At 32.9% G+C, this 24,883-nt stretch overlaps 1 protein-coding gene across 2 annotated transcripts in view; it reads left to right on the forward strand.

Annotated features, from left to right (window-relative positions):
* The first annotated feature begins 3,131 nt into the window (after window positions 1–3,131).
* The window catches only part of LOC139521919 (cytoplasmic polyadenylation element-binding protein 2-like), a 39,037-nt gene continuing 17,285 nt past the window's right edge, over window positions 3,132–24,883 (forward strand). For both annotated transcript variants that reach the window (XM_071315672.1, XM_071315673.1), the window contains exons 1-2: window positions 3,132–4,176; window positions 19,050–19,149. In XM_071315672.1, the coding sequence (XP_071171773.1) occupies window positions 3,292–4,176; window positions 19,050–19,149 (985 nt within the window). In that variant the 5' untranslated portion in view covers window positions 3,132–3,291. The remainder of the gene's footprint in view (window positions 4,177–19,049; window positions 19,150–24,883) is intronic.

The following is a 24,883-nucleotide window of genomic DNA, read 5'->3' on the forward strand; positions in this document are numbered from 1 at the left end:
TACAGTTGGAACAAAAATGGACACAATATTCGCGCTTGATATAGGTCTGAATTTGGATTGTAATTAAATTTTTGAGACATAATAGGTTTCTGACACAGAAGAACTGTAGTCAAAGAACTTAGAATTGGTTATATGGTTTGACTTTATATTCCTTTTTTTTTGTGTGCAACACACTTAGTCCAGATAATCATGTCGTCTGCTGTGGGTATTTTTCGATTTTGACTTTTTTTGATCCCACATTGACGCAGGAAGGCGTCCCAGAAAAAAATTAAAATAGCCTTGCCAGACGTCATAATTATTTGGACTAGCAATACACTATACTGTTGCCCTCCCCCAATAAAAAAAAATAAAAAAAATACCTACCCTCTTTTTTATGCAACCACAATTACCATTTAAAATACATCATAATAGTCTTAAAATAGGAAATGACATACATAATCATGGATAAAAGTAATATTCCTTAATCAGCATGTTAATATATATATAGTAACTTCTTAATTGACAGCTAATCATCTTAAGACGATACAACATTTCTTTATACATAATTTAAAAGCAGTGTTAGGGAGTTAAACAAAACATAAATGTGTTTGGATTACCTCCCTTACACTGCTTTTAAATTGTCTGAAGTAATTGTCCATTAACCAGGAAACCCTTGTTTTCCTCCCTTTTTTGTCCCTAATCCCCAAACGGTTTGAGCCATAACCACCAAAAGCCAATTCTAACCATCCCTTTGTGGTATGGAAACTTGTGGTATAATTTCAGAGAGACTCCACACACCTTTCCACAAGTTATTGTCTGGAAACTAGAAAAATGCTTATTCAGGCCCGTGGGATGTATACATATCCAGTCAAGATCGTTAAACACTTCCATTCGTCTTTTTGGCCTCCTAATTCCTGTTTAATGTTTGGACAAAGAAATCAATTCTGGACAACCTGTCTTTTGTAGTTATATATTAACCTTGTGTTTAAATTTCAGTGATTTATATTTACTTATATTAAAGTTATTGTCAGGAAACCAAAACGTCTTCGGATAACGCTATCGACGACGACGTGATACCAATATTTTTGCGGTCGTATTAAAATGTAGCTCCATAAGGGGACCATGCCCTCATAAATCCGTGGCTTCTGGTAGTATTTTGTAGAGATGTTTGTTCTTCCCGGATTATTGCCGTGGAGTTGCAATCAGTTGTTTTCGACTTAAATGTCCCATGAACACTCTTCACAGAATCACACCGATATGAATATGACTTGGCACACTTAGTTCCCACTGATATTACGAAAAACATGTTATAGTAATAGCAGGTTCCTATATAAAAATGGCGGATGCCCATTTAAATCACGTTTTAACTATAACAAATATGTTATCAAGAACAAAATCAACTGAGCATCAAGCTAATTCACAGTTCCGACTTCTATAGTTTCAACTTGATAATTTTTTTTTAATTGTAAAAACATTAAATTGTAAAATTGAGAATGGAAATGGGGAATGTGCCAAAGAGACAACAACCCGACCATAGAAAAAAAAACAAAAGCAGAAGGTCACCAACAGGTCTTCAATGTAGCGAGAAATTCCCGCACCCGGAGGCGTCCTTCAACTGACCCCTAAACAAATATATACTAGTTCAGTGATAATTAACGCCATACTAATTTCCAAATTGTACACAAGAAACTAAAATTAAAATAATACAAGACGTACAAAGGCCAGAGGCTCCTGACTTGGGACAGGCGCAAAAATGCGGCAGGGTTAAACATGTTTGTGAGATCTCAACACTTGTGGATCTCAACCCTCCCCCTATACCTCTAGCCAATCATTGTAGAAAAGTAAAGTAACTATCTCAGTGTCATTTCAAGATAGAAAAAAAAAGAAGGTACTTGATATTTTAAAAAGAAAATAGCGATGTATGCAAAATAATAATCTAGTAAGGGTATGGTGAAAATCTTCTTTATATTTTTTTAAACGTGATTAGTATGATAATGGCAGTTGCTTTATGTTAACACAGGATTTTGAAAAGAGAAAAAAAATGCTTTAAATATAATTTTATTATGTTGTAAATACAGTTTGCTATTTATATTGGAGATTGTATATTCAACTAGATATGTCAAAGCGACACAAATGGCCCCGTCCCCAAAATGTTGAAAATCTGCAATTTTAATATAAACACATGTGGACACAAACAGGATGGTAGTCTCATATATATCAAAATTAAAAAAACAAATCCATATAACTGTGATTTTCAACAATTTCTCAAAGTCCAAAGCCAATAATTTTGGCAAAAATTAGCGGAACGAAACTTAAACTTGATCTGTAACTCATCATGTTTAACTCACATACCAAAAATCAGCCCAATATCTGAAGGCATTTAGAAAAAATTCTGTATAACTGGGATTTTCAACAATTTCTCAAAGTCCAAAGCCTGTAATTTTGACAAAAATAAGTGGAGCGAAATGAAACTTAAACTTGATCTGTTAACAACTCATCATCGTTAACTCACATACCAAAAATCAGCCCAATTTCTGAAGGCATTTAGAAAAAAAGTCTGTATTTAACTGTGATTTTCAACAATTTCTCAAAGTTCAAAGCCCATAATTTTGGCAAAAATTAGTGGAGCGGAACGAAACTTAAACTTGATCTGTAACTCATCATGGTTAACTCACATACCAAAAATCAGCCCAATATCTGATGGCGTTTAGAAAAAAAGTCCGTAAAATGATTTGTTGCGGAATGACGGAATGACGGAATTTCGGAATTACGGAATTTCGGAATTTCGGACAAGGGTAAAACTATATGGCACCGACAACTTCGTTGCGGGGCCATAAAAAAGTTGATTAAACTGTAACAATTACCTGATTTTCTAAAGATCAAAGCATATTGATTTACCCCATAAAGAACCCACATGTATCTGATTTGCATATTATACCGTTAGCTCCTCCTTGAATTTGGCCCAGTGTAATGTATACGTATTACCGTTTCACATACCCTTAACATAATTTGCCTGTTAAAACAAAACAATAGGTGAGTTACAGAATTTCAGATTTGCAGCATAACACATTTTTAATAAAAATAATGTTAGTTTCATTCAAGATCTTATTTAAATAAGAAGAAAAGTACAGATATTGCGGTCAATCTCATTTGCATATTGGGAATCTAGAGACTGTCAAACAAAACGGAAATGAAGATCACTGAACATAAACGCAGTATTGTGTAGTGCAGCTCCAGAGATAGCAGACGTGGCGGATATAGGGACGGAGACGATACTCCCCCTTCTTCATTAATGTGATATATATATTTTCAATGGGGGATTACGGTCTTTCTCTGGCTTCGAATCTAAGTGGAATACAAGCTAAACTCCAAAACAAGTTGCAGTTTTCATCGGAATCTTCACCATCAACACGTACGATGCAAGATGAGATAAATGACAGATCAGTGAATAAACAGCTGCAGCAATCAGATAAGTCTAATAATAATTCAAGTAATCAAAATGGAGATTTAAATAGAGTATCTAAGAGTGAAAATTCGAATATACACTTCCCATTAATCGACGAGAAACGATTAAGTAACCCACTTCAAGGGCTGGACCAGCCATCTACGTCAACAGCTGTCATTACTTCACATTCCACAACTGACACGGGATTATGGTCAAACTCCACTGCCGATGACTCTTATTTACAAGGATATCAATCATTGAATGGCACTGTTGCTTTTCAGCAGTTTCCTCCAGCCCCAAACAGTATCTACAGTAGTGGAATATCATCCCATATGGGAGTAAATCATCTACCACAGAATCCCCAAAGGAGAGCCATTACTGCTCAACATAACTTTCAGAATCAGAGACCCCAACCAAGCATGTTATTAAATAGTAATGCCAAACCATTCTCAAGTAATTGGAGTACACAACAACAACAGTGGTCAACACAGAACCAGCCTCCAACAATGGCATCCTGGAATAGTATGACCCAACCAGGTCAAAGAAGGTCAATGCCAAATATGAACCCATTTTTGAAAAAGAGCAGCATTTCACAGCAATTTTCTAATCAAACTTTTCTTGCCCCATCAAAGTTCCGTCGCAGCACTTCATTCCCAGGTCAGATGCACCAAGCGACGATGATGAAACCTAGCAGCTTTGATCACATGTCTGCTATTGATGATCTTCAGAGAGACAGCGTACTTAATTACCAGGTATGTTATTTTGTAGTTGCAGGTAATATTTTCTATGTTGTAATCTGCTCCATATGCTGTATATCAAAATAATCTTCACATTCCACAGATGTTTCTGTATTGCCAGTAAATTATACAGATCTATGCAGGCTTATTAAAAATATGTACACAGTCTGACAGTGCTTGAATATACTATGTATGCATATACATATATATAATTCATGTAATTGAGATACATGAATGTACACATCACAATCTACCACTATAAAAGTGGTAATTAAACAGAACCATAGTGGTATTAATAATACAATCTAAATTAAAAATGTTATATTGTAATTTGTACGCAGACTTCTGACAATGCATGATTGCTGCAATGCTGTAATAAATATACATAAAATTGAGAATGAAAATGGGGAATGTGTCAAAGACTGAGACAGTGAACAGCCTATAGCTAACCAAAGAGCAGAACACAGCCAAAGGCCACCAATGCCAATGGGTATTCAACAATTTATTTGATATTATTTCAAGTTAAACAGAAAGTAATATAAGTTAATACAACAGTGTACAAGTCTACAATACAATATACATAATAACATGTACATGTATTTTATCTTTACTAAAAATATATTCAACCTGGTTGATGATGCATGGCTAACAATACATGGTAACACCACTTTCAAATTCTCAGATTCAAGTTCTACTTTGTCTGAAAGGCAGTCTTCACGCTGAATGGCAGCCCAGACAGCCCAGGCTTGTAAAATTGCTCTTGGGCCTGTAAAAATCATATTTACAGGCCAAGACAGCATCTAACTAAAAATTTGCAAAAATTGAGCTCCGGGCCTGTAGATTTAACAGTTCATCGTGAAGACTGGAAAGGGCATTAACTTTGTTCACAAACATGACAAAATACCATATACGGTCTTTTGTGTCAGATAATTTCATTTTTGATATAAAAAAGTTATGAAGAGGGATACATGTATGTTAATTTTGTTAACAATTTAAAGAAACCAAAGAAGGCCAGAGGCTGTAGCATTTTAAAAAATTGGTTTATTTACCATTTGTAACGTAACGGTACCCAAATTGCACCGAGTACCCAAATTACTCGGTGCAATTTGGGTACTGTTACGTAACAAGTGGTAAATAAACCAATTTTTCAAAACGTCATCTTTTTAAAATGATCAAATACAATATGTTACAAGAACCCATTTAAAAAAATGAAAAGTAAGCATGGACTTATATCCAATTGTTCAAAATATTTGAAGAAATTAAACAAAAGCTCTGTTATTTCGACTTTTGACGATAAGAATTTAAGCATAGATGCAATTTGGGTACTCCTCATTTCAGAATCATTGATGGTTTGGAGGTCATTCTAGACCAATTTTTCTATGATTCCATATGGATTAAAAATCGAATTGGTATACCTATATAATGAAGAAGGATACGGCTACAAAATAAACACAGAATGGACATTATTGTCTTTATCATAAAAAAACGTAGGTGAAAAAACTGTCAAAATAGGGCCACACTTAAAAATATGTTGGTTTGCCCAAACCCTACCCAAAGGTTGAGACAGTGGGTAGGTAGGTAGGCATTTTTTATTTTTTTTTCAAAAAAAGAAATTGAAGTATCAGATGTTTATTAGTCTTCATGCCTATTTGATTAAAAAAAAACTTCTTCAAATCAGGACAATAAAAGAATTTGAGTAGGCAGCTTTTTTCTGGGTAGGTAGCGTTTGGGCAAACAAACCTATTATTTATTATGGCCTAGGTGCAATTTGGGTACCCTCACGTTACACATGGTACATGTGTTACCATGTGTATTATGATGTACATTTTTTTCCAAAAATTATTACCAAGTAACTCTATGAGCAATTTTTATAAAATAGATACCATAAAATGCAGAAATGTCTGAAGTTTTATTGTTTATTTGGCCATGATATTTCTCATGCTTATTTTAAATTTCTGATGAGGGGAACACAGAAAAATATTTCTTGAAAAGTTTGCATCATGTATTCTAACCAAATTAAAATCGTACAAATGTGCATTTGTGTTTGACCAATTAGATAATGAAAATGAACCTCACCAAAATTATGGCCAAATAAACAAAAAAACTTCAGACATTTCTGCATCTTAATTATGGTATCTTTTTTTATAAAAATCGCTCATAGATATACTTGGTAATATTTTTTTGAAAAATATTGATTTTAGTTGAAATGATAGGACATTTTTTGAGTGAGAACTCACTTTTGTCCTATGACTGTACAATAATGAAAAATTTTAGGAACTTATTTGATTCCCTTCAATGTTGCTTTGTAATGCTGGTATGCCTTCCTACGTCACAGCAAAGAATTAAAATACTAGCCTTTCAAAAGTCGGAATTATTTTTGACTACTACAATCATTGACAATGTAGGATTGGATATACAGTCTTCACGATGAACTGTTAAATCTACAGGCCCAGAGCTCAGTTTTTGAAAAATTTTAGTTAGATTCTGTTGGCCTGTAGATATGATTTTTACAGGCCCGATAACAATTTTACAAGCCTAGGCTGCCCGGGCTGCCACTCAGCGTGAAGACTGGATATAATGATTATATGGACCATAATTTGGTATTTGGTCTTTGGTTTCTTTTTGTATGCATTTTTATAAGTTCTAAAACTTTAACTTTTATTCTGTGGGTTGTGTTGGTGTTAGAATAGTATTAATGGAACAATTGAGTTTTTCAAGAAAAAATTAATACATTTTGATTCACCGTTTACGTGATAGGAAACCAAACAGGAAACCAATCTTTATTTTCTTTATTTTGCACAATATATTTCAAAAGACATAAATGAACACCATTACTAGTGTTACTTGCTTCATGTTTATATTTAAAATCTATTTTCGATGTTGGATTAAAGTTTTTTTTAAACGTGACAGGAAACCATAAGAAACCGAAAGCATTTTTTTAGTTTTTTATTGCAAAATCTGCTTAAAATAATCTGAACAGTATACTTTTTCTTAAAATCCATCTTAAATGTAACAGTATTATAAAACTCCTAAATATGTGCTTGTTTTGAAAACAATTAGTACAATTTATTCAGAAATTTCCATATTTTCTTCATTGATACAGGATACCATAATCTTTGTATCTTGATGTTTTAGTCAAAAAAAATGTATTTATATTTGGTTTTGAAATTCCAGTTATATACAATTTATTCCAAATCATTGGCAATGTAAAATTCTTTAAATCCAGTAAAGAAAAAAACTTTGAACTTGGAATTAAAATCTTTAAAATAGGCACCATCTGGTATTTGTGACCTGTACACCATCTACATGGTTTCCACATTTTAACCTACTTTAGTGGGCTAAAATCAATATAGTTCATTGCATTTCTGAAAAGTATTTGCAGAACATGAATAAAAAAAAATAATTAAAAATTGTGACAAAGATACCAAATTTGTACATTCCAAGTATAACGGTATATTAACATGTATTTTTTATTAAATTATCTTAATTCACCTAAAATATCCAGTAATATTTACTGCTGAAGCAAAATCAATCCAACGAGCATCGGCACAATGATAAGAGATGTAATTTCGATTGAATTTTCCAAGGACCCTTTACATCGTTATCCGGAAACGAAGTGTGTTATAACATCGTCAATTCTGAAATCGATTTTGTCAAGTCATTGGGCATTTATTTTCACACAAGATCGTATGTAACATTATGCACATAGGAAAAATAATAGACCCCCGGCGCAATCTCTTTGAAAATTGTATTTTCCTTTTTGTAACAAGACGAAACAAGTCTACAGATTATGTTTGCTAACATCCCGTTGGAAACAAAAACAATGTTTAGACCTAGTATTTCGTATATTCGGCCGTAAGGGTGTGATCACATGTTAGTCACAATTGTTTCACGTATGACCGGTAATGATTTAACCTTAACGACAAAACAATTTTAATAAAAAAAAGGAAATAACTGGATTTCTGTTTCGTGTGAAATGTAACGCATAACGATAACGTCATTTTCTAACTTAATTATTACGAAGAACAAAACTAGAATGTAAATCATCTCTGATTTACCTGTTTGAACATCTCGCGAGAGTTCATATTTGCATATTGATATAAAGAATTCTGTTACAACAAAGCAGATTTCATCATCTAAAATTTGCGATACGAAATCGGAAACGAAAGTAACGCCAGTGTTCTTACACCTGCTACAGAAATACTTATAGTTCTCGGCATTTTCTTCTGACTATTCTTATTGGTCGATGTTCTTTATTATTTGAAAGCAAAAGTTACGAATTTGCCGGTGACGATTATCTATAAATCAGTCAGCACAATGCACTTCGGAAGTGAAAAGTAACGCGAGAAACGACACAAAAATACGGTCGTATAATCTTTGAAATTTGTTAATTTCAATTTTTTTTTTAGGGAAGAGTAGCATACACTTATAAAGGCATCTTTAGATGTATTTATACTTTTCTTACAGAAATACACATTTTTATCACTTTTCTATCGTTATAGGAAACCAGCCCAATAGCAAATTATGGTCCATATATATAATATATATATATAAATGATTACATGAAGGAAACATTACAATTGTTATTCCAGGATTTTTCTGTCCATCACCCTAACTAATTTAGGCAACAGAACTTAGTCCAGTTTTGCTCTAATCTCATGTGAATTTGTTCACTACTTGACAGGAAAGTGGTCGAAATAGGCCTCAAGGCTGTTGAAAATAGAACGTTGGTTTCCTTTGCATGGGTTTACAGACAGAAAAACTTGTTTATAAGAATTAATTTTATTTTGTTTTTGCCAAAATTCAAACAAAGCACTTGAAGAGTAATGCTGTATTACAGCATTATTCAACATTTTTTTTCTAGAATACATTTTTAGCTAACCTGGCCCATATATAGGGCCAAGTGAGCTTTTCCCATCACTTTGCGTCCGTCGTCCTTCGTCGTCGTTAACTTTTACAAAAATCTTCTCCTCTGAAACGACTTGGCCAAATTAAACCAAACTTGGCCACAATCATCATTGGGGTATCTAGTTTACAATAATGTGTTGCGTGACCCTGCCAACCAAGATGTCCGCCATGGCTAAAAATAGAACATAGGGGTAAAATACAGTTTTTGGCTTATAACTCCAAAACCAAAGCATTTAGAGCAAATCTGACATGGGGTAATTTTTAATCAGGTAAAGATCTATCTGCCCTGAAATTTTCAGACAAATTGGACAACCAGTTGTTTGGTTGCTGCCCCTGAATTAGTAATTTTAAGGAAATTTTGCAGTTTTTGCTTATTATCTTGAATATTATTATAGATAGAGATAAACTGTAAACAGCAATAATGTTCAGCAAAGTAAGATTTACAAATAAGTCAACATGACCAAAATTGTCAGTTGACCCCTTAAGGAGTTATTGCCCTTTATAGTCATCTTTTACCACTTTTTCGTAATATTTGTAATCTTTTACAAAAATCTTCTCCTCTGAAACTACGGGATCAAGTTTAACCAAACTTGGCCTCAATTATCATTGGAGTATCTAGTTTAAAAAATGTGTGGGGTGACCTGGCCAACCAACTAAGATGGTGGCTATGACTAAAAATAGAACATAGGGGTAAAATGTAGATTTTGGCTTATAATTCTGAAACCAAAGCATTTAGAGCAAATCTGACTGGGTTAAATTATTAACCCTTTCCTTCATAATGACGCTTTTTGACGCCACCCCCTTTACTCCATAATGACGCTTTTTGACGCTACCCCCTTTACTCCATAACAGAGTTTGGGAAATCTTTTTTCCCCTGGTGGTCCTTGAAGAAAATCCACTGGTCCTCACTATTAATTCTATTTAAATATACTAAAATTGTGTCAGTCCCACGCAAAATTTTGGGGGTAAAATCCTCTAGACTGACCTTTTTTGCGAACTCTGCCATAATGATGCCTTTTGACGCCTGTGCAGTGCCTCAGTTAAAACGTCTTGCCTAAGACAAATAAGAATTAGACTTAATAAAAGTTGTATCTAATATAAACAGAATATTCATGAGAATATCTGATCGGAATTTCATAAATGAAATATTTGCTTTAACAATGCAACTTTAAACCTGATGATTTTTTTTATTGAAAAAATCCTATGCAAATCAAGTATGCTAAAAAATAATTTCCATAGAGTAAAGGGTTAATCAAGTCAAGATCTATCTGCCCTGAAATTTTCAGACGAATCAGACAACTGGTTGTTGGATTGCTGCCCCTGAATTGGTAATTTTTAAAGAAATTTTAACGTTTTTGGTTATTATCTGAAGTATGTCCAGTGCACGATGTTTTGTCGATATTGTCAACATCGCAATGTCAACTTTATAGTGTCGTTATTGTGTTAACATTGTATCCTATCTTTATGTTCTGTATCTTTGTCATATCGTATATGGACCATAATTTGGTATTCAGCCTTTGGTTTCTTTTTGTATCCTTTTTTATAAGTTCTAAAACTTTAACTTTTATTCTGTGGGTTGTGTTGGTGTTAGAACAGTATTAATGGAACAATTGAGTTTTTCAAGAAAAAATTAATACATTTTGATTCACCGTTTACGTGATAGGAAACCAAACAGGAAACCAATCTTTATTTTCTTTATTTTGCACAATATATTTCAAAAGACATAAATGAACACCATTACTAGTGTTACTTGCTTCATGTTAATATTTTAAATCTATATATTTTCCATGTTAAATTAAAGTTTTTTTTAAACGTGACAGGAAACCATAAGAAACCGAAAGCATTTTTTATACGACCGCAAAAATTTTAATTTTTTGGTCGTATATTGCTATCACGTTGGCGTCGTCGTCGTCGTCGTCCGCGTCGTCGTCGTCCGAATACTTTTAGTTTTCGCACTCTAACTTTAATAAAAGAGAATAGAAATCAATGAAATTTTAATATAAGGTTTATGACCACAAAAGGAAGGTTGGGATTGATTTTGGGAGTTTTAGTCCCAACATTTTAGGAATTAGGGGCCAAAAAGGGCCCAAATAAACATTTTCTTGGTTTTCGCACTATAACTAGTTTAAGTGAATAGAAATCTATGAAATTTTGACACAAGGTTTATGACCACAAAAGGAAGGTTGGGATTGATTTTGGGAGTTTTGGTTCCAACAGTTTAGGAATTAAGGGCCAAAAAAGGGCCCAAATAAGCATTATTCTTGGTTTTCGCACAATAACTTTAGTATAAGTAAATAGAAATCAATGAAATTTTAACACAAGGTTTATGACCACAAAAGGAAGGTTGGGATTGATTTTTGGAGTTGAGGTCACAACAGTTTATAAATTAGGGGCCAAAAAGGGGCCCAAATAAGCATTATTTTTGGTTTTTGCACCATAACTTTAGTATAAGTAAATAGAAATCTATGAAATTTAAACACAAGGTTTATGACCATAAAAGGAAGGTTGGGTTTGATTTTGGGAGTTTTGGTCCTAACAGTTTAGGAATAAGGGGCCCAAAGGGTCCAAAATTGAACTTTGTGTGATTTCATCAAAAATTGAATAATTGGGGTTCTTTGATATGCCGAATCTAACTATGTATGTAGATTCTTAATTTTTGGTCCCGTTTTCCAATTGGTCTACATTAAGGTCAAAAGGGTCCAAAATTAAACTTAGTTTGATTTTAACAAAAATTGAATCCTTGGGGTTCTTTGATATGCTGAATTTAAAAATGTACAAAGACCCATCAAAACAACATTTGATACAAAAATTTAACAATACTTTTAGATATTTGGATGATATATTGGCTCTAAATAATGACGACTTCAGTATGTATACTAAAGAAATTTATCCTGTAGAACTTACTTTAAATAAAGCTAATGATAACAATGACCACTGCCCTTTCCTCGATCTTGATATCTATATCATAAACGGGAAGCTTAATACAAAAATTTATGATAAAAGAGATGATTTTTCATTTCCTATTGTTAATTATCCATTTTTAGATGGTGACGTTCCCTTGTCACCATCTTATGGTGTTTATATATCTCAACTTGTACGATTCGCTCGTGTATGTAACAATGTATTAGATTTTAGCGAGAGAAATTTATGTATTACTGAAAAATTATTACACCAGGGTTTTCGATATCACAAACTGGTCAAAACATTTACTAAATTTTATCACCGGTATAAGGAAATAATTCGTAAATATAACTCAACATGCAGACATCTTATACGTTCAGGTATTTCACATCCAAAATTTTATGGAAATATTCTTTATAAAGCACAAAAATGTCAGTATTCTCCTCAGAAACTAACAAAACCTTTAAATAGACTTATTAAAAGGGGATATAGTTACGATACTGTTGTCAGGTCATTAAAGATTGCATATTTTGGCTTTAACATTGATTCACTGATAGGGTCTTTGCATCGGAACTAAACACATTTATTTCTAAAAAAACAGTTGTTGGCATGACACGGGTTATGTTCTTCTCATATATTTTATGATAGTATGATACTAAACCCCTAACGGGAGGGATTGTACCTGATATTCATATGATGAAGACATAATCTTTCAATCAGTTTAATTGAGGTCTGGAGCTGGCATGTCAGCTAACTGCTAGTAGTCTGTTGTTATTTATGTATTATTGTCATTTTATTTATTTTCTTTTGTTACATCTTTTGACATCAGACTCGGACTTCTCTTGAACTGAATTTTAATGTGCGTATTGTTATTCTTTTACTTTTCTACATTGGCTAGAGGTATAGGGGGAGGGTTGAGATCTCATAAACATGTTTAACCCCGCCGCAATTTTGCGCCTGTCCCAAGTCAGGAGCCTCTGGCCTTTGTTAGTCTTGTATGATTTTAAATTTTAGTTTCTTGTGTATAATTCGGAGTTTAGTATGACGTCCATTATCACTGTACTATTATGCATATTTTAGGGGCCAGCTGAAGGACACCTACGGGTGCGGGAATTCTCGCTACATTGAAGACCCATTGGTTGCCTTCGGCTGTTGTTTGCTCTATGGTCGGGTGGTTGTCGCTTTGACATATTCACCATTTCCTTTCTCAATTTTACTTAGATTTTTAATTATTGGCCTAGTTTTCAAGTTGGTCCAAATGGGGGTCCAAAATTAAACTTTGTTTGATTTCATCAAAAATTGAATAAATGGGTTCTTTGATATGCTAAATCTAACTGTGTATGCAGATTCTAAATTTTTGGTCCAGTTTTCAAATTGGTCTACATTAAGGTCCAAAGGGTCCAAAATTAAACTAAGTTTGATTTTAACAAAAATTAAATTCTTGGGCTTATTTGATATGCTTTATCTAAATATGTACTTTGATTTTTGATTATGGGCCCAGTTTTCAAGTTGGTCCAAATCAGGATTCCATATCAAGTATTGTGCAATAGCAAGAAATTTTCAATTGCACAGTATTGCACAATAGCAAGAAATATCTAATTGCACAATATTGTGCAATAGCAATTAATTTTCAATTGGAGTTATCTTTCTTTGTATAGAATAGTAGTTGATAATATATGTTGGAAATTTGCCAGACATGACTATGATGTTATTTTCTATTTTTATTTGCCAATAACTTTATGTAAATAACTTCATTGGAAATTTGCCAATATAAAATGTTGCTGATGAAGTTTTTTTTATTGTTTTATACAATAAACAATGTATATTCACTTTTACTACCAACCAATCTTTACCATTCGGTGATAACAAGCACTTTATTTTACATTTTAATATTTTATGATGTATTTAAAAGAGTAGTTATTGTTGCAAACTCCATTAGAAATTTGAATTGATATCAGTTTTGGAAAAAGGGAAACGGGGATGTGAAAAAAAAGGGGGGGGGGGTTTAAATTTTTCTCATTTCAGATTTCATAAATAAAAAGAAAATTTCTTCAAACATTTTTTTGAGAGGATTAATATTCAACAGCATAGTGAATTGCTCAAAGGCAAAAAAAAACTTTTAAGTTCATTAGACCACATTCATTCTGTGTCAGAAACCTATGCTGTGTCAACTATTTAATTTTAGATTTAAAAAGTTTGAAGAAGAAATCTTTAATTGATTTGTAAAATCTTGACATTTGTTTTGTGTAAAAAAAAACCATGTAATGTCAAAAATTTGATCACAATCCAAATTCAGAGCTGTATCACGCTTGAATGTTTTGTCCATACTTGCCCCAACTGTTCAGGGTTCGACCTCTGCGTTCGTATAAAGCTGTGCCCTGCGGAGCACCTGGTTGTTAAGAGCAATACTCCTTTTAATTGTTGCCGTTCTGTTTTTTTTTATCGATAAACGTTAAATGCTTGGATTAATGTCCCGATTGGCTTTCCATAGATTTTACAAGACGTCTTACAGAAATGTGTTTCATTTAACCATGGGCAGTCATTGACGGAGAATTTGTTCAGCCTAATATTATTTATGATGTATCAATACAATTAATAAACTTTTTAACTGTAAACAATACTGTAAATCGTAGGTAAGCGTTTTCAAACGTGAATTTGATGACGTCATTTATCTTTTCTTGTTTTTGTAAATATGCGCAAAATTCACTACTCATACGGGTTTTTTGTACCAATTCTCGTATTTATATAGTAACTTACCTTTTAATAAATATTCTTAGTCAGTCTGTATTTACTAAATTCGTCAGAACATCGCTCAGAATCAACCAAAACAAAATGTTCATCTATTACGATTATTCCCCTTTGTATGTATGGCGGCCTTTGTTGAACATATTTTAGACGTTTTAAGACCATGATATAAAATCGCAAAAAAAAGATTTTAGACCATTCTAAGGACTTGAAGTATGTTTGATATAATGACGTTATTGACGGGTCTGAGGCCTAAATTAAAATATTGTTTGTTTGCCCTTTTCTGACCCTATGTTTTGAAACAGAGTAGGTAGGTAGGTAAAATATTTTATTTTTTTCCCCAAAAAAATAACTTGGCTCGGTATATTTTTTTCATGGGTAGGCAGGTAGGTATAATATTTTATTTTATAGATACAAAATCTGCATAATGTCATTTTTGTCTGTTTTGCTTTGCTAATAAGTTTCTGGGACTACGTTTTGAAAAAAAATGTAGAATGTGAAGTTAATTCATATGCACTACTATTTTGTTTTCAAATATCAAAATATAGAGCTGTGCCGCATATTTTCAACGTTTATATATGCCTGGAACTTTGAAGAGTTTTAACTTGCACTTATATTCTGTACTACGTACCTTGTACGCTTACCTCTACCTAAAGGTTTTCTGTAAGGGATAACTTTGTCCTGGTAAAATATGTCCGGGCAGACATACATTACTAGTAGAAAAGGTCCCTAGTGTTTACATTTCCGTGTGTGCCTATGTTTCCAATAAAAATGCTACAAGACTTAAAATCAATTGTCACGTATTTTACATCACATTTATAAATGATCTGTATGGAAAACTTGGGCGATTTTACTGCCAAATATTCTCCACTTTACAGGCTTTTGTAACCTTTGGTTCATGTCAGATATAAATAATATAGCAATGCTGGTCGAAGGCATTGTTAACATAATCATCCTGATCTACGGATCACAAAAGGCCATCCCTACATAGAATACAACGTCCGTTTACACAAAATAGTTTGTACACACGTTGATAATTTTGTATTAAACGAACTTTTTTGTAAATGAACCCTGCTCTTCAAGTATAAAGATGCAGAGTTAACGTACGTCATATCATGATTTCAAAGCGTTCAACATCGATTTCAAACAAATGCTTTGAAACTCTAAATGCAAGTGTGCATGTCAAACGCTCACTTGATACCAAACGGACTAGACCTTATGTGATAAAGATAAAACCCGAGGATTCCGGTAAAAAAGTTTTGAGCGGGAAATACAAATATAAGATTTTTTGTAGGAACGAAAAAATAAAATAATATAAAATCTTGCTGGTAAATACAAATAAAAGATTTTCAGGCGGAACGAATTTATAGGGTCGGTCGGTAAAGGGCAAACAAACAATATTTTAATTTAAACCCGAGCAGAAAAATATTCTGTTGCAATTTGTTTAAGGTTTATCCTAGATTGACTGGACTATATGTTGAAAATGTATTTTTATGCTTTGATATTTAAATAAGTTTTAATTTCTCATCAACAAAGAAGTCACATGACACAGATTTCTTAATTCTTTAGTGAATTTTAGCATAGACGGATCCAGGGGAGAATTGGTTGATTATGAAACATGAAACATGAAAACTTAATTAAACGCCTATTTCTACATATACAATATGTATTCAATGGCGTTGTACATAAATGACATATAAAATACAAAAATACTATACAAAAATACAATATGTATGTACTATACCAAAAATTGAAAATATACACTGTGATACACAAGAAAAAAGTCTGAAAAGTTCAAAATAATTTTCGAAATACAATGTTTTCAACCGACATTTAAAAGTATCCAAAGATTCAGAGTTTCTTACATTTGTACCTAGTTCATTCCACAATTTTGGCCCAATAGTACTAAAGCTTCTATCTGAAAAAGTTTTCTTTTTGTTATATGGGACTGCATAACAACCAATAGATGACTCTGACAACCTTAATGAACGTTTCGACACTTGAGGATTTAACAAATTGATCAAATATGACGGTGCATTACCTACATGACAGTTGTACATATATGTTAAGATTTTGAATGTAATTCTAGCTTTGATCGGAAGCCAGTGTAAGTCAAACAATGCCTGCTTGGCACTATCATACTTAGAACGGTTGAACACAAGTTTGGCACACATATTCTGTATACGTTGCAATTTATATAAATCAGTTTGTGAAATTCCAAAAAGTATAACATTGCAATAATCTAAATGTGATATAACCAAAGATAAGACCAAAGTTTCAGTTGCTTCTTTCGATAGATAGGATCTTATGCACTTTATTTTGTAGTAGTTCATCATTGCTGTTTTACATTTTTTAGTAATATGGTCTTTGAAGTTTAGAGTCTCATCATCCAGAAAAGCTCCTAAGTACCGTATACATGTTTTTGATTTTATAACATCTCCACAAATGATTATTTCTTTTGTCTGACATTTAGAGAGTTGGTGTTGACTGCCAAAGAGAATAAACTCTGTTTTCGCATTGTTCATTTTTAGTTTGTTACTGTTCATCCAGGTGTTTATATGAACAGCGCAGTCCTGTAAGTCAGGAATTGCATCCATCTCATTCGTTAATGTTGGCACAAAACGTTTATTAGCAGTATGGTCGTCGGCAAATCCGTACACAGTAATAGATGGTGGAATAATGTCGAATAGAGTTCCGGCGTAGACTAAATAAAGCCAGGGACCTAAGCAACTTCCCTGTGGTACGCTACACTCAAGTTGTCGCTCTGATGATGTTGTAGAGCTGACATTTACACGACAGCTTTGAGGTCTCAAATAGGAATCAATCCATTTAAGTGCGGTTCCATTTACACCGTACTGATATTCGAGTGCTTTTATCAAAATACTATGATCTACAGTATCGAATGCTGCACTTAAATCAACGGCGATCATAGCGGTGACTTCTTTATGCTCCATCCCATTGAGTATGTCATTAACGAGTCGTAGAAGGGCAGATTCGCACGAATGGAATTGACGATACGCAGATTGGTTTGTAGGAAGGAGATCATGATCTTTCACGTGTTTATTCAGTCTTATATAGCGCACATTTTTCAATTAATTTTGACAGGAAAGACAAGTTGCTTACTGGTCTATAATTTGAGTAAATTAGTTCAAGACCAGCCTTTTTCAGCAGAGGCCTGACTACCGCTTGCTTCCATCTTAATGGGAAGACGCCTTGACTAAGAGACAAGTTAACTAACTTTGTGATAACAGGCAACAATTCACTAAGGAACGATTTAAGTACTTTAGTAGGCAAAATGTCAAGTTCTCATGATTTACATTGCAATTTATTTATGATGGTCTTAACTTCGCCTTCTGAAAGATTTTTAAATGATGTGAATTCCGTGATAACCAAGTCTAGACTACGGCCGTGAATATGCGTTGGAAAGTCTACATGTTGTATTAATCCGAGTGCATCGAGAGAGTTATTGAATTCCGAAATCGCATTACTGTTTTCCTCGATGTGCAAGTTAAAATCACCCATGATTATTAGATTTGAATACGTAGGGACTATATCTTCTAGAAACTGAAAGAATTCGTTCACAAATTGATTTGGTGTCGCTAAGGATGGTGGTCTGTAAATACCAATGCAATTTATTGTTATAGATTTAAATACTAGTTGCCATATTCCATACTCAAAACACGATTTTGTGCCGGAAAACAGTTTACACATTTTAATACTGCTTCGACATGATAGGGCAACGCCGCCACCGATTCTATTTTGCCTGTTTGAAACGCTTATTTTGTACCCATTTTGATTAAGATCTGATGTTTCGAATTGATATTGCTTTTCATCGTAATACCAGGTTTCTGTTAAAATTGCAAAGTCAACATTTTGTTCATGTAGCATTTGCCCAACGAGGACGTCTTTTTTGACTAGCGATCGGCAATTGACAGATCATAAAGGGAATCACTGAAGCATGACTAGAGCCCCCTTAGGTCAGTCACCTTTTGAAAAGTTCTGGATCCGCCACTGTTTATAAGTGTGATCAAATTGCAAGTTTTTCAAGTGTTGATTTTTGAGGATGACTAAAAATACTGAATGTCTTCAATGAAAATTATGTTGAAACTATCCTTTAACATATAGAAGATACTAAATGCCTTTACTATTACATCTGACCATTTAAGCAAAATAATGGCAACACCAGTACGTTCATTGGCTTCTGCCATTGTCAATTTCTCAGTAATGTTTTAAAGTTAGTTAGTTTATTGTTTCAATAACTTATATATAAAAAAAGTTTACAAAATTTGGCTACTTGTACGTTGTTTATATTTATTATTTTTGTATGATTTCAGGATCGCACCAGTTCTCTAGACAGTATGAAATTTTCTGCATTTGAAAGTCAGCTGTTAGACATTATGAAATCTTCTGGTGACAACAATGATATGCTTAAAGGTAAGGAATTAAACCAGTGCTCTTTGTGTCCTTAATATAATTATAGAAGTCACTTAAAGTCTTTTTCCCTAAAACTCAGAAGTGTGGTGACCCCTCAGGCCTGTCAAGCCACTCGATAACTATTAAGTCATAAATTGTTTATGTTATGAGAAACAGGACGGTAGGCCTACTAGTCCAGTCCCCTAACTTTTTGAGTTTGGTTAATTTCCTACATGAAGTAACATCAATAGTTTAATTTGACAACACTTGTACCTGGAAATGTTTTGTCGAACCACTTTAATTACTTCTATGTGAGGGAAAGATTTTATATTTTATCTGCAGCTTGATAATGTTGTTCACAATTTTGGCACTCATTTACCGTGCAGCCGCTTTCAATTATTTAAGACATTACAATTTCTTCTAGTTGCATGACATGTATATATTAAAATTCGTTTTGAAATAATATAATGAATGAAGCAATAGAACTCTTTTACCATGGCCATTATTTCTGTTATTTGTTTCACTTTCCATATACCAACAAAAATACAAATTCATACACAATTTTATATTGATTCGTTGTAGCTCTTAAATTTGGAAAATAAGAGTAGACATCAAATTCCAAAGATCTGTGACAAAAATCATTTAGCAGACTTGGTTTTGTTATATCTGTATATCATATATTACACTGTATTACAGTAAACAAATTGGCAGATTATTCACCATTATTGAGATTGTACAATTGTAAAGGATTGTTCAATACGCTTTTAAATGCTACAAATGGCTGAATATGAGGAAATAAAGTGTTTTTATACTGGTACTGAACAAAGCTAAATTTAAATCAATGGAATTTATCTAATCTACAGTTTTAAAGTTTGATTTTATTTGTGATTTTCAGCCAATAATTACTTTAATTCATCAGGAATGTTTTTCACACAATTACTTGTATTAAGAAAAAATGCAGGAATTTCATCATTATTAAGCTTTACATTCTTTTCAGTCTTTGACAAAATGTATATAACAGAAAATAATTGACTGCATTCATCACCTTTAGATAAATACATGCCGAAGGTTATTCTGTCAAGGTTTCAAATAATGAGCTTCAATCTATTCATTTATGGATTAATTTTGCTACTTTTTATGTAATAGTGGTAAAAGACTTGAGTATATCATGGACTGGAAAGGGTTTCAAATAATTTCTTCTCTGACACGATGGTGGTACATCACATTTTGCCTGAAACCTGAAACTTGATGAATATGATTTTTTATACGCCCGTCAAAATTTTGACGGGACGTATTATGGTATACAAATGTCCGGTGTCCGTCTGTCTGTCCATCTGTCCGTCTGTCCGGTGTAAACATGTCGCACCATAACTTGAGAACGACTTATCCAAATTTCATGACACTTAATATAGTTGTTTCTTATGATGGTCAAATGATCTGTATACTTTTTGGTGAAAATAAGATTTAAACTTTTTGAGTTAAGGCACTTTATAACTAAAACAAGGGTGTGTTTTTTTCACATGTCGCACTGTATCTCAAAAACGATTCTTGATTATGACTTAAAACTTTAAACACTTCTTAGTTATATTAATCTCAATATCTGTATACTTTTTGGAGTTGATTCAAAATTTCATTTTTGAGTTATTGAGTATTTTGTAAAAAAGGGGGAGGTTTTTTTTACATGTCGCGCCATATCTCAAAAACTATTTAAGATTATTGCTTAAAACTTTACACATGTCTTTGTTATATTAATCTAAAGATCTGTATACTTTTTGGTGATGATTCAAAATTTCATTTTTGAGTTATTGAGTATTTTGTAAAAAAGGGGAGGTTTTTATACGACCGCAAAAATTTTAATTTTTTGGTCGTATATTGCTATCACGTTGGCGTCGTCGTCGTCGTCCGAATACTTTTAGTTTTCGCACTCTAACTTTAGTAAAAGTGAATAGAAATCAATGAAATTTTAACACAAGGTTTATGACCACAAAATGAAGGTTGGGATTGATTTTGGGAGTTTTGGTCCCAACATTTTAGGAATTAGGGGCCAAAAAGGGCCCAAATAAGCATTTTCTTGGTTTTCGCACTATAACTTTAGTTTAAGTAAATAGAAATCAATGAAATTTTAACACAAGGTTTATGACCACAAAAGGAAGGTTGGGATTGATTTTTATACGACCGCAAAATTTGAAAAAATTTTCGTCGTATATTGCTATCACGTTGGCGTCGTCGTCTGCGTCGTCGTCGTCGTCCGAATACTTTTAGTTTTCGCACTCTAACTTTAGTAAAAGTGAATGGAAATCTATGAAATTTTAACACAAGGTTTATGACCACAAAAGGAAGGTTGGTATTGATTTTGGGAGTTTTGGTCCCAACATTTTAGGAATTAGGGGCCAAAAAGGGCCCAAATAAGCATTTTCTTGGTTTTCGCACTATAACTTTAGTTTAAGTTAATAGAAATCTATGAAATTTTGACACAAGGTTTATGACCACAAAAGAATGGTTGGGATTGATTTTGGGAGTTTTGGTTTCAACAGTTTAGGAATTAGGGGCCAAAAAAGGGCCCAAATAAGCATTATTCTTGGTTTTCGCACAATAACTTTAGTTTAAGTAAATAGAAATCAATGAAATTTAAACACAATGTTAATGACTACAAAAGGAAGGTTGGTATTGATTTTGGGAGTTGAGGTCCCAACAGTTTAGGAATAAGGGGCCAAAAAGGGACACAAATAAGCATTTTTCTTGGTTTTCGCACCATAACGTTAGTATAAGTAAATAGAAATCTATGAAATTTAAACACAAGGTTTATGACCATAAAAGGAAGGTTGGTATTGATTTTGGGAGTTTTGGTCCCAACAGAATAAGGGGCCCAAAGGGTCCAAAATTTAACTTTGTTTGATTTCATCAAAATTGAATAATTGGGGTTCTTTGATATGCCGAATCTAACTGTCATGACTGTGTATGTAGATTCTTAACTTTTGGTCCCGTTTTCAAATTGGTCTACATTAAGGTCCAAAGGGTCCAAAATTAAACTTAGTTTGATTTTGACAAAAAATGAATCAGTTAGGTTCTTTGATATGCTGAATCTAAAAATGTACTTAGATTCTTGATTATTGGCCCAGTTTTCAAGTTGGTCCAAATCGGGGTCCAAAATTAAACTTTGTTTGATTTCATCAAAAATTGAATAAATGGGGTTCTTTGATATACCAAATCTAACTGTGTATGTAGATTCTTCATTTTTGGTCCTGTTTTCAAATTGGTCTACACTAAAGTAAAAATTGAAATCTTGGGGTTCTTTGATATGCTGAATCCAAAAATGTACTTAGATTTTTTATTATGGGCCCAGTTTTCAAGTTGGTCCAAATCAGGATCTAAAATTATTATATTAAGTATTGTGCAATAGCAAGTCTTTTCAATTGCACAGTATTGCGCAATGGCAAGAATTATCTAATTGCACAATATTGTGAAATAGCAAATTTTTTTTTAATTAGAGTTATCTTTCTTTGTCCAGAATAGTAAGCAAGAAATATCTAATTGCAAAATATTGTGCAATAGCAAGATTTATTTTTAATTGGAGTTATCTTTCTTTGTCCAGAATCAACTTAAATCTTTGTTATATACATTTGTACAATATACAATGTATATTCACTTTTTACTACCAACTAATAAATTAAAATAATCTTTACCATTCAGTGATAACAAGCAGTTTTTTTACATCTTATTTCCTTATCTTATCTAAAATGTTTTTAGATATGTATGTTGGACATTTGCCAGACATGACTATGATGTCATTTTCTATTTTTATTTGCCAATAACTTTATGTAAATAACTTCATTGGAAATTTGCCAATATAAAATGTTGCTGATGAAGTTTTTTTTATTGTTTTATACAATAAACAATGTATATTCACTTTTACTACCAACCAATCTTTACCATTCAGTGATAACAAGCACTTTATTTTACATTTTAATATTTTATGATGTATTTAAAAGAGTAGTTATTGTTGCAAACTCCATTAGAAATTTGAATTGATATCAGTTTTGGAAAAAGGGAAACGGGGATGTGAAAAAAAGGGGGGGGGGGGTTAAATTTTTCTCATTTCAGATTTCATAAATAAAAAGAAAATTTCTTCAAACATTTTTTTGAGAGGATTAATATTCAACAGCATAGTGAATTGCTAAAAGGCAAACACAAACTTTTAAATTCATTAGACCACATTCATTCTGTGTCAGAAACCTATGCTGTGTCAACTATTTAATTTTAGATTTAAAAAGTTTGAAGAAGAAATCTTTAATTGTAAAATTTGTAAAATCTTGACATTTGTTTTGTGTAAAAAAAAACCCATGTAATGTCAAAAATTTGATCACAATCCAAATTCAGAGCTGTATCACGCTAGAATGTTTTGTCCATACTTGCCCCAACTGTTCAGGGTTCGACCTCTGCGGTCGTATAAAGCTGCGCCCTGCGGAGCACCTGGTTGGAGTTGAGGTCACAACAGTTTATGAATTAGGGGCCAAAAAGGGGCCCAAATAAGCATTATTTTTGCACCATAACTTTAGTATAAGTAAATAGAAATCTATGAAATTTAAACACAAGGTTTATGACCATAAAAGGAAGGTTGGGTTTGATTTTGGGAGTTTTGGTCCTAACAGTTTAGGAATAAGGGGCCCAAAGGGTCCAAAATTGAACTTTGTGTGATTTCATCAAAAATTGAATAATTGGGGTTCTTTGATATGCCGAATCTTACTATGTATTTAGATTCTTAATTTTTGGTCCTGTTTTCCAATTGGTCTACATTAAGGTCCAAAGGGTCCAAAATTAAACTTAGTTTGATTTTAACAAAAATTGAATCCTTGGGGTTCTTTGATATGCTGAATTTAAAAATGTACTTAGATTTTTAATTATTGGCCTAGTTTTCAAGTTGGTCCAAATGGGGGTCCAAAATTAAACTTTGTTTGATTTCATCAAAAATTGAATAAATGGGTTCTTTGATATGCCAAATCTAACTGTGTATGTAGATTCTTAATTTTTGGTCCAGTTTTCAAATTGGTCTACATTAAGGTCCAAAGGGTCCAAAATTAAACCAAGTTTGATTTTAACAAAAATTAAATTCTTGGGCTTATTTGATATGCTTTATCTAAATATGTACTTTGATTTTTGATTATGGGCCCAGTTTTCAAGTTGGTCCAAATCAGGATTCCATATCAAGTATTGTGCAATAGCAAGAAATTTTCAATTGCACAGTATTGCACAATACATGTAGCAAGAAATATCTAAATTGCACAAATATTGTGCAATAGCAATTAATTTTCAATTGGAGTTATCTTTCTTTGTATAGAATAGTAGTTGAATATATGTTGGAAATTTGCCAGACATGACTATGATGTCATTTTCTATTTTTATTTGCCAATAACTTTATGTAAATAACTTCATTGGAAATTTGCCAATATAAAATGTTGCTGATGAAGCTTTTTTAGCTCACCTGGCCCGAAGGGCCAAGTGAGCTTTTCCCATCACTTTGCGTCCGGCGTCCGGCGTCCGTCGTCGTCCGTCGTCGTTAACTTTTACAAAAATCTTCTCCTCTGAAACTACTGGGCCAAATTACACCAAACTTGGCCACAATCATCATTGGGGTAACTAGTTTAAAAAATGTGTGGCGTGACCCGGCCAACCAACCAAGATGGCCGCCATGGCTAAAAATAGAACATAGGGGTAAAATGCAGTTTTTTGGTTATAACTCAAAAACCAAAGCATTTAG

This window comes from Mytilus edulis, chromosome 4, assembly GCF_963676685.1.
Source record: "Mytilus edulis chromosome 4, xbMytEdul2.2, whole genome shotgun sequence".
In the NCBI taxonomy this organism is placed as follows: Eukaryota; Metazoa; Mollusca; class Bivalvia; order Mytilida; family Mytilidae; genus Mytilus; species Mytilus edulis.